This window comes from Telopea speciosissima, chromosome 10, assembly GCF_018873765.1.
Source record: "Telopea speciosissima isolate NSW1024214 ecotype Mountain lineage chromosome 10, Tspe_v1, whole genome shotgun sequence".
NCBI classification, from domain to species: Eukaryota; Viridiplantae; Streptophyta; class Magnoliopsida; order Proteales; family Proteaceae; genus Telopea; species Telopea speciosissima.
The window spans coordinates 53,664,664-53,675,164 of NC_057925.1; the positions used below are offsets into that span (position 1 = coordinate 53,664,664).

Consider the following 10,501-nt stretch of genomic DNA (forward strand, 5'->3'; position numbering starts at 1 on the left):
CCATTGGGTTTGGTTGTGACCCAAGCATCTTTATCTATATCCATGGTTGTCACATTTCCAATTTCCTTTGTAAGGCCAGACCTGATGAGTGTCCTCGGATCTTTTATCTCCTGCAATTCCCTGCCCGGTACAGGTCCTGCGGTTCCCTAACAAGAGGACGCAATGACCATTCCACTCCTGACCAAACACTCTACCTGGGTGAGATCCACCGCACTAAGGGAACTGCACCGGTGGGAATCGTAGGAGAAATTTTTCCCCTTTAAGCAAACTCTTCCAAGTCCAATAACTATTGGGCCGAACAGTAGTATCTAGAATGGGGGGATAACGTTGTTTGAATACATGGGCCCAAAGAGAGTTGTCATTATTTAATAATCTCTAACCTTGTCGAGCTAATAAAGCTTGATTAAAGCATTCGAAATCTCTAAAACTCATTCCGCCACTACTCTTGCTAAAACATAGGGGTGTCAATGGGTCGGGTTGGGCCGGGCCTGCCTAAACCCTGACCCGACCCTAGAGGCCTTAACCCTGACCCTGACCCTGACCCGACCCTGTCAGGGTCAAGAAACTCTCAACCCTGACCCGACCCTGCCAGGGTCGGGTCGGGCGGGGTCGGGTTGGTCCTGATTTATGGCACCATCCACGTGTCTCATTAGACCATGTTTTTGTAACATAGGATCTCAACCTATGGGACAGCTAATAAATATGTTGAAAAAAATGGCGTGTGTATAAACTCTCTCTCTACAATTGTAACAATGTCCCCTTAATAGGCCTGGAAGCTTATAGGGGCTACAACTAAATAACAATTATGTCAGTGACTCTTTTTATGGTCCTGATCAAAATAGTAGATGATCTACTCTTTTTATGGGTTCCCACTTCATGATGATGACAAAGCTAGTAGTTATCTATGTACAATTCTCTTCTGTTTTTTTTTTTGGTCAAGAAAATACTTATATTAAGTATATAATATATATATATATATATATATGTAATATTATATACCTATAATTAATATAGGGTCGGGTCGGGCCGGGCCGGGCTAGGCCCAGGATCTAAACCCGACCCGACCCGACCCGCCAGGGTCGGACTATAACTAAACCCAAACCCGCCCTCAAGGTCAAAAAATCAGGGTCGGGCCCGGGCCGGGCTCAGGGCGGGTTCGGGCGGGTTCGGGCCAGCCGGGCTTTATTGACACCCCTACTAAAACATAGTTTGTTCCACTTATTCCGAAAAACACCTTTATCAGAATTGAATACATTGGGATAGACTATAAGACAGATTTTATAAGAACAACTTTCCCAGCAGCTGGAAGAATATTTTCTTTCCAACCCGATAATTTTGGCGGATCAGAATCGTCTTCAGGGAGCCCAGCGCCCAAGGTGTTGCCACGGGGCATCTAGCGGTTGAGCTGTGTCGCACACATCTCAGCGCACGCCTAGGGATGTGTGCGGCACAGCCCAAGTGCTGGCAGCCCCTGGGCGTGCTGGGCTCCCTGGAGACGAGCTAAATTCTAATTTGGCCTATGTACTCATTCAATAATAGCTTGGAAAACTATCTTTTTTTATAGGGCAAAAGTGGTAGGGAGCCCAAGATATTTTTTGAGATCATTAACGGCCTTAAAACCAAACAAACTTGCAATCTCGGCCTTGCAATTCTCGGTGGTGTTAGGGCTATAGAGAATGCATGATTTACTAAAATTAATCTCTTGCCCTAACACCTGAAAATATTGGTTTAAGATTGTCATAATGCTCCTACAACTAGAGGTATCTACTTTAGAAAAAAAATTAAGCAATCGTTCACGAAAAACAAGTGTTAATGGATTCAGTGCAAATAAAGTGATAAGTGTGGGAAACATTACTTGGCTTATAATTTTACTGGTACATAGGAGAAGGTGGTGCTTGCTTGTGCACCACTGCTATATAGGGGTATCAACCTCGGTTCCAATCAGGCTTAATCGGTCCCCACCCGTGACGTTTGCCTATATTTTAAAGCACACCCACTAACTACCATAATGTCAACCTCTAAAATTCCTTTGACCAAATTCCTTTTACACTAAAATATAAAAAACAAGGGATTTGATCGGTGTAACCCATTGTTTCTTGTTCATGTTGCACCCATAAAGGTTGATTTCAATCTGTGAGTCCTGCTGGAACTCAGGTGAAATAATACTCTAAGCTTCAAAACTTATAAGACCCACCAATTTTTTTGTACCTCCTGATAGAGGTGATCCTATAAGACCAAAACGAATTAAACAGAATGTACACAGAAATGAAAATTTTGAACGGTGTGACCCATTATGTAATCTTCTCTTTCTTGATTTATTAACCCTAAAACTAAGGGATTTCAACTCAATCCAACCTAAACAAAGAAATTAATTTGTTTACAAATTGCAATAAAGAGAACTAAAACTAAGATGTTCATACATTCAATGCTACCAAAAAAAAAAAAAACACAAGAAAGAGAATAGAAACAAAGGCTTTCCGCTCAAACATGTCGATTATTGTTGCGATGAGTTTGTTCATTTATATTTCCATGTAAACAAAGGAAATGGGGCGTCTACTGTACTCGCCGGAGTGAGGAAGATGATCGTCGGAGGCTTATAGAGCTTCGTCGGTTGAGGCCGGGCTACTTTGGTCGCCGGAGTAGGCCTCTTCTTTAGAAGACGGTAGGTTGCAGTAGATGTTCTCCAAGGTTGTCAACTGAGTGTGAGGAAGAAGAAGGGTTTATGGATGTTTTAATTGAAAGGGTAGATTAGATACTTTGCCCACTAAGAAGGGCAAAATTGTCTTTTAAAAAATTTTAAACAGTTGATATCACCACTTAACAACTCTTAACTAAATGGTAGGGGGTCTGTGTGTAATTAGGTTGATAAAGCAGGAGAGACGGTTGATATTATGATAGTTAGTGGATATGCTTTAAAATATAGGCAATTAAACGTCACGGGGTGGCGCTAATAATATCCCTTTAAGTAATTAATCCTCGTAGATCAAACATGGATCTACTTATTAGTTAGTGATACCAAACGGGCTATAAACAGTGTAATTGGTTCTATCATCTTCGGGCCAATCAGCTTGAGCAGTTTTTAGTCCTCTTATGGACTTCTTTCATGGGCTCCTTATTTAGGCCCATAAATTTCTCAGATTTGACGGACCACTGATCCTTGTCAAGTTAATTGTCTGCCGGATCTTTATATTCTCAATTACACTGTCCATACTTGACGTCAAGTACATTTAACAGACTAGGCAAAAATGATTATCCTACCCCTTGCCCGAACACATTGCCCGAGGTGGGATCCACCTCCCTCTATTAGATGTACTTGATGTCAAGTACGAGCACTGTAATTGAGAGGATAAACATTCTTGCCGGTATCCCATAATCATGCCAATCGATTTTGTTAGAGTTCTTTAACCACTCTATCCCTTCAGACAATCTTTGGTAATCTTCGAAGGATAAGAGGACATTAGAAACTTGAGGAACTAAGGTTGCTTTAGGATTGGGAAGAACAGTTAACTCATAGATTTTATAAATTAGTTGAACAATGCAAAAAAGGTTAAGCTTCTCCTTCCTAAAAATAACAGTATTTCGAAGCAGCCAGTTGAAATAAAAGGTAATAGCTAATGTAGAAACAATAATTTGTTATCTCAGCCATGAAGAGTAGAAACTTAGGTAAGCTTCCAACTCCCACTGATTATGGGGAATTAGGCATGTGAGCCGGGAGAGAGGTTGATTCTTCACCCAACCATGATACAAACAGAAAAGAACCTGATCCAACTGAAATAGGATCGAGTTTTTCATCACCAACAATTAAGAGAGAATCTCTTCACTCATGGGTTTGGCACTTGGATGTGACTCATGAAATAGTGTGGAATGTATATTTCAATAGGGTGGGGAGGAATGATAAGATCAAAGCGGTGGGTGAAGAAAAACTTTCCCCCAATGACTTAGTAAGGCCTGCAAATAGGATAACTGAAGTTCATTCAGTGTGGTTCTTTCAAATTCTCATTCCTAAAAATTCACATCCAGAAGGTTTCACTTCCGACCAGCAGAGGCTCTACCTGTCCCAAATGCTAGAAAACCATAATTCCGAGCTTTGAGGCTAAAAAAGCTTTTGAATCGTCTTCCACTCGTTAATAGCAGAGCGGTTTTCGTTCCGACATTGAATTGAACACTTCCCAAATCCCATTCACTTCGTTCAAACACGCATTAACCAGGCAAATTTCTTCCAACAAATATCCCCCAGATCCTTTAAACTTGGACAAATCAAATCAAACCCATTTACCTCATCACCCTATAATATGGCCCCCCCAAGCATTATAACACAAACCCATCCAATACAGTTTGCTTGCTAAACAGCATTTTTCTCCTCCCTCCACAATCATCTGATCTATACTACAATCAATCATGTGGAACAGAGTTTTCCTTTCTGGGTTATTGATTTTAGCCTCCCTTGTCCATACCAACGCCATTCCCAGCCACTCACATCACCACCGCTCCTCCCACTCCCAATCCCACTCCGCTGTGCTCGACACAGACGGCAATGAACTCCAAGCAGGGATGCCATACTACATCGTCTCCGCCATCAGGGGAGGCGGCGGTGGTGGTGTCTCCATGGACAGGAGAGAGAGCTCCACCTCTCACAGCCACACGACCCACACCCCAACCGTAAGACAGAGTGCCTACGACTTGAACATGGGTACCCCAGTTATGTTCTCTCCAGCATGCTTGCAACACCCAGAATTGGCCTTCCTTGGAGAGAGAGAAGAGGGGGAAATGATGATTCAGGAATCGATGGACATGAACATTAGATTCTCCGGGATGAACGATAGGGTGTGGCAGGTGGAACAGCAGGAGAAAGAGGAATCGTCAAGTTCGAGGGATTCGATGAGGTTTGTGACATTGGGAGGAAAGCCAGGGTACCCAGGGGAATCGACGGTGAGGAACTGGTTCAAGATTGAGAGGATGAGCGAGAGTACCCCAATTTATAGGATTGTTTACTGCCCCAACGTGTGCGAGTCTTGCCAAGTGATTTGCGGAAGTGTTGGGATCACCAAGAGGAACGGCAACCGATGGCTGTCAGTGTCGGAGCACAGTGAGTTCCCCTTCGTCTTCGTCAGAGCCCAGACACAACAGTAAAGATGAACAGAGAGAGAAGAGAAGAGGAGTATTCTATAAGGAGTAACGATTTTTAAGCTGGAATAATTGTAGAAGGAATAGGGTTAGCTGTTGCTTTTGTATAATTCTATCAAATAAGCATCAATCAATTTTGAATCTTTGTCATCTTTTTTTTTTTGTCTTTTTATCAAATTGTTCTTCGTTTCAAGAGAGTTGCCATTATTTAGTAATCTCCAACATTGTCGAGCTAATAAAGCTTGATTAAAACATTCAAAATCTGTAAAACCAATTCTGCCACTGCTCTTGCTAAAAACCTAGTTTGTTCCGAGATCATTAACGACCCTAAAATCAGACAAACTTGCAATCTCGGCCTTGCAATTCTGGGTGGTGTTAGGGTTAAAGAGAATGCACGATTTACTAAAATTAATCTCTTGACCTAACACCTAGCAATATTGGTTTAAGATTGCCATAATGCTCCTACAACTAGAAGTATCTGCCCTAGAAAAAATTAAGCAATTGTCCACAAATAACAAGTGTGAGACTCTTAATTCCATTTATTTGGCCTGAAATCTAGGGAGGGCCTTAAATGTTAATGGATTCCGCACACAAAGTGATTTGTGGCAAACTTCACGTGACTTAAAATTTTACTGGTAAACAGAAATTAGTGTTTACTTGTGCATCACTGCTATTTGGGATGTCAACCAGTCTTTTTGATCGGTTCCAAATGGGCTTAATAAATAACAGGGAAAAAAAAAGACATATCCAATGCACAAGGCTCCCGCCACTGCGGGATCTAGGGAGGATCATAATGTATGCAACCTTACCCCTACTTTTGCAAAGAGGCTGTGTCCCCACCATTTTAAGACCCTACATCATGACTGTAGCATTTGGGGCCTGCATGATAACACTTCAGTTTATGGGTCACGTTTCCATTCCATAAATGATTTTTTGTATTTTTGTTACTGGGCCAAATTTCTGGGCAAAAAAAATGTGTTTGGTAATGCTTAATAATTTTATTTCTAAGACAAAAAAGAAACATAAATGCATTTATTATGCATAATCGTTTCTGTTTCTAGAACTATTAAATTTCAAACATTGCCATTGAATTAACAAAAAATTGGTGGAGGTGGAGGTGTAGATGGTAGTGGCGGTGGTAGTGGCGATGAAGGCGGTGGTGGTGGCAGAGGTGGAGGTGGTGGTGGCAATGGAGGTGTTGGTGATGATGGTGGTCTTGGTGGCGGTGGCGGAGGTGGAGGTGATGGCAGTGGCGATGGAGTTGGAGGTGGATCGAGGTGGTGGCGACATTGGTGGAGATTGATGTGGAGGTGGCGGTGGCAGTGGTAGTGGTGGAGGATAAGATGGTGGTGGCAGTGGTGGAGGTAGTGGCGGCAGCGGCATTGAGTGTGGTGGTTGAAGTTGCATTGGAGGTGGTGTTTTATTTTGAACATGAAATTATTGTTTTGTCCATCAAATTAACCATGTACTCGTTAAAGAGCAAACCCCCCCTCCTCATATTTCTTTATTTTATTTATGGGACAGAGAAGCTTTAAATTGGAACTTCTATTTTTCTATTTCTCAATAACTTTTTTTTTATCGCGGTTCATTCCCATGAACTAAAAAAAGAATCGATGTTAACAAATGAATTTCTCTTATTTTTTTCCTCAAAAACTTTAAGAAAAAAGGCAAAATATAGAGAGAGAGAGAAATAAAGAAATAGAAGTGTTATCATGCGGGCCTTAAGTAATTAATCCTCGTAAATCAAACATGGGACCTACGTATAATCAGTTGGTCGGTTACAGCTACTGGTCAAAAATCAGAGTCATACCAAACGGGCTATAAACTGTGTAATTGGTTTTATTCATCTTTGGGCCAATCGGGTTGTGCTGTTTTCGGTCCTCTAACTTTTGTAATGAACTCCTTATTTAGGCCCATAAATCTATCGGATTTATTGACCCGACTACTGACCCATATCCCATAGTCAAGACAATCGGTTTTGTTTTAAACGGTTCCCTTGGATACTGGCCCCGGTTGGTTTCCGTCAGGTGTTCGTTAGTCTTACGTTGACGACCATTTACAGACTAAGTAACGCATTAGCTGAGTCCAGATCGGCCTATGGGTTCGGACCAACTCTTGACATCCCTAAATGTTATATAAAAGTTTAAAAATGAGTTCGGTTCGTCTGTATGTATCAACAGGTGAACGTACATGTGAGAGCCAATCAAATTTTAATTTTGTTTCCATATAAACCTCTCCTCCCATTGTAAATGGCAAAAATAGGATAGGTGGTTGGCTCTCACATGTACTTTCACTTGTTGGTACGTGCAGATGATCCATTCTCGTTATAAATTGCCCACTGTGCCTCCTCAAGAAAGAAGAAGTCGTGAAGAGTAGAACATTTTCTTGTTAAAATAAAAACTAACATAGATGAGCGCGCAATAGATATAATATCCCTGTTTTTCTTTACAATATTCACATTCTGAAAGGATCTCATTAGATAAGAGGTATCTAAGAAGAAGGTTAAACAACTCCCAAGGCCGCCCCGCCCTGCTGCTGTTCTTTGGGTAAGCCACACTACTACTTGCTCACAGTCCATCCATACTGTTAACGCTATCCACCCATGCTCCTTAGCTCGCTGTAACCCTTGAAGCATTCCATGAAGCTACAATTCTTTTGGTGACCCTACAAAGCCATAATTCATTGCAGCCATGACAAGTTGAGAATCGCGAAGTAAGATAGAAGACCATATATCCAACCATACCCAAACTTGACTCAAAGTTACAATCACAAATAAGCAAGCACTCTACCCCTTCAGACAATCTTTGGTAATCTTCAAAGGATAAAAGGACATCAGAAACTTGAGGAACTCAGCTTGCTTTAGGATTGGGAAGAACAGTTAACTCATGGATCTTATAAATTAGTTGAACAGGTTAGGCTTTTCCTTCCTAAAAATAACAGCATTTTGAAGTAGTCAGATGAAATAAAAATTAATAACTAAGGTAGAAATAATACATTTTTTCTTAGCCATGAAGAGTAGAACTTAGGTGAGCTTCCAACTCCCATTGGTGATTGGTGAACTTTACCCAACCATGACGCAAACGAAAAAGAATCTGATACAACTGAAATAGGATCGAGCTTTTCATCACCAACAATGAAGAAAGAATCTCTTCACTTATGGGTTTGGCGCTTGGAAGTGACTCATGGAATAGTGGAATGTGTGTTTCAATAGGGGTGGGAAGAATGAATGAATGATAAGATCAAAGCGGTGGGTGAAGAAAAACTTTCCTCCAATGACTTAGTGAGGCCTGCAAATAGGATAACTGAAGTTCATTCAGTGAGGTTCTTTCAAATTCTCATTCCTAAAAATTCACATCCAGAAGGTTTCACTTCCAAACAGCAGAGGCTCTACCTGTCACAATTCCCATATGCTAGAAAAGCATAAAACAATTCCGAGCTTTCAGGCTAAAAAAGCTTTTGAATCGTCTTCGATCCACTCGTTAATAGCAGAGTGGTTTTCGTTCCGACATTGAATTGAACACTTCCCAAATCCCATTCACTTCGCTCAAACACGCATTAACCTGGCAAATTTCTTCCAACAAATGTCCCCCAGATCCTTTAAACTTGGACAAATCAGATCAAACCCGTTTACCTCATCACCCTATAATATGGCCCCCCCAAGCATTATAACACAAACCCATCGAACACAGTTTGCTTGCTAAACAGCATTTTTCTCCTCCCTCCACAATCATCTGATCTATACTACAATCAATCATGTGGAACAGAGTTTTCCTTTCTGGGTTATTGATTTTAGCCTCCCTTGTCCACACCAACGCCATTCCCTGTCACTCTCATCACCACCACTCCTCCCATTCCCAATCCCACTCCGCTGTGCTCGACACAGACGGCAATGAACTCCAAGCAGGGATGCCATACTACATCGTCTCCGCCATCAGGGGAGGCGGCGGTGGTGGTGTCTCCATGGACAGGAGAGAAAGCTCCACCTCTCACGGCCACACGACCCACACCCCAACCGTGAGACAGAGTGCCTACGACATGAACATGGGTACCCCAGTTATGTTCTGTCCAGCATCCATGCAACACCCAGAATTAGCCTTCCTTGGAGAGAGAGAAGAGGGGGAAATGATGATTCAGGAATCGATGGACATGAACATTAGATTCTCCGGGATGAATAATAGGGTGTGGCAGGTGGAACAGCAAGGGAAAGAGGAATCATCAAGTTCCAGGGATTCAATGAGGTTTGTGACATTGGGGGGAAAGCCAGGGTACCCAGGGGAATCGACGGTGAGGAACTGGTTCAAGATTGAGAGGATGAGCGAGAGTACCCAAATGTATAAGATTGTTTACTGCCCCAACGTGTGTGAGTCTTGCCAAATGATTTGCGGAAGTGTTGGGATCACCAAGAGGAACGGCAACCGATGGCTGTCTGTGTCGGAGCACAGTGAGTTCCCCTTCGTCTTCATCAGAGCCCAGACACAACAGTAAGGATGAACAGAGAGAGACAGAGAAGATCGAGAAGTATCTTTTATAACAAGTAACGACTCTTAAGCGGGAATAATTGTAGAAGCAATTGAGTTAGTTGGTGCTTTTGGATCATTCTATCTAATAATCATCAATCAATTTTGAATCTTTGTCATCTTTGTTCTTCTTTTTCCTTAACGCATTTTCACTCATTTATGATTTTTCCAATAGATCAAAGATGGACCTACTTATAATCAGTTGATCAACTACCGTGGCCCGTCTATAATTAGGTTTAAGGATGTTAAACGATTCAGTTCCAGTGTAAACGATTTGATTCGGTGCAAATTTTTTAAATAAAACCAAACCGAATTGTTTAATAAACGGTCTCAGAAAGTGAAATCGAAACAGTTTATAAACGGTTTTATTAAGGTCTTAAATTTTTTTTATTCAAACGATTTCTTTTCCTTTTCATTTTTTTATTGAAATAGATGTAAATTTAAGATTGAATTGAATTTTTTATTGTTATATGTTTTTTTTAATAATTATTTAATATAAACTTAATTGTTTATATGGATGTAAACTTAACATTGAATGGCTCAAAACTTAAGGGGGGAAGTGTTACCTGTTTAGGAGCATGGCTCTTGCACATGCACGGGCCAATGGGGGAGCGTACTGAGGCATCAAGCAAGACATCATTTGAACATTTCATGAGGGGTGGGACATTCATATCACCAGATGTGTTGGGATGTAGGGTGCACGCTCTTGGGCAGAGTTCTTTTTCTCAAAACTTAAAGTAAAACAAAACAAAAACCACATTGCCATCTACATGTATGTTGAAATTTTCAACTCTAGTTCTATTTGCTAGAGAACGAGCTAATGAGATATAAGAATGCGGCCATTTAAGAAACAATGCAGA

The 10,501-nt window shown here is 41.3% G+C and overlaps 2 protein-coding genes across 2 annotated transcripts; both read left to right on the plus strand.

Annotated features, from left to right (window-relative positions):
- The first annotated feature begins 4,551 nt into the window (after nt 1–4,551).
- On the plus strand, nt 4,552–5,130 carry LOC122643740 (miraculin-like). Its single transcript, XM_043837329.1, has one exon. It carries the CDS (start codon nt 4,552–4,554, stop codon nt 5,128–5,130), a length of 579 nt encoding a protein of 192 aa, XP_043693264.1.
- Nucleotides 5,131–9,030: 3,900 nt separating this feature from the next.
- LOC122643741 (miraculin-like) lies at nt 9,031–9,609 on the plus strand. The gene has a single exon (XM_043837330.1). It carries the CDS (start codon nt 9,031–9,033, stop codon nt 9,607–9,609), a length of 579 nt encoding a protein of 192 aa, XP_043693265.1.
- The last annotated feature ends 892 nt before the right edge of the window (nt 9,610–10,501 follow it).

Bases quoted from the DNA above. Each gene is read 5' to 3' on its own strand.
- LOC122643740 (XM_043837329.1), top strand. From the start codon at position 4,552: ATGCCATACTACATCGTCTCCGCCATCAGGGGAGGCGGCGGTGGTGGT.
- LOC122643741 (XM_043837330.1), top strand. From the start codon at position 9,031: ATGCCATACTACATCGTCTCCGCCATCAGGGGAGGCGGCGGTGGTGGT.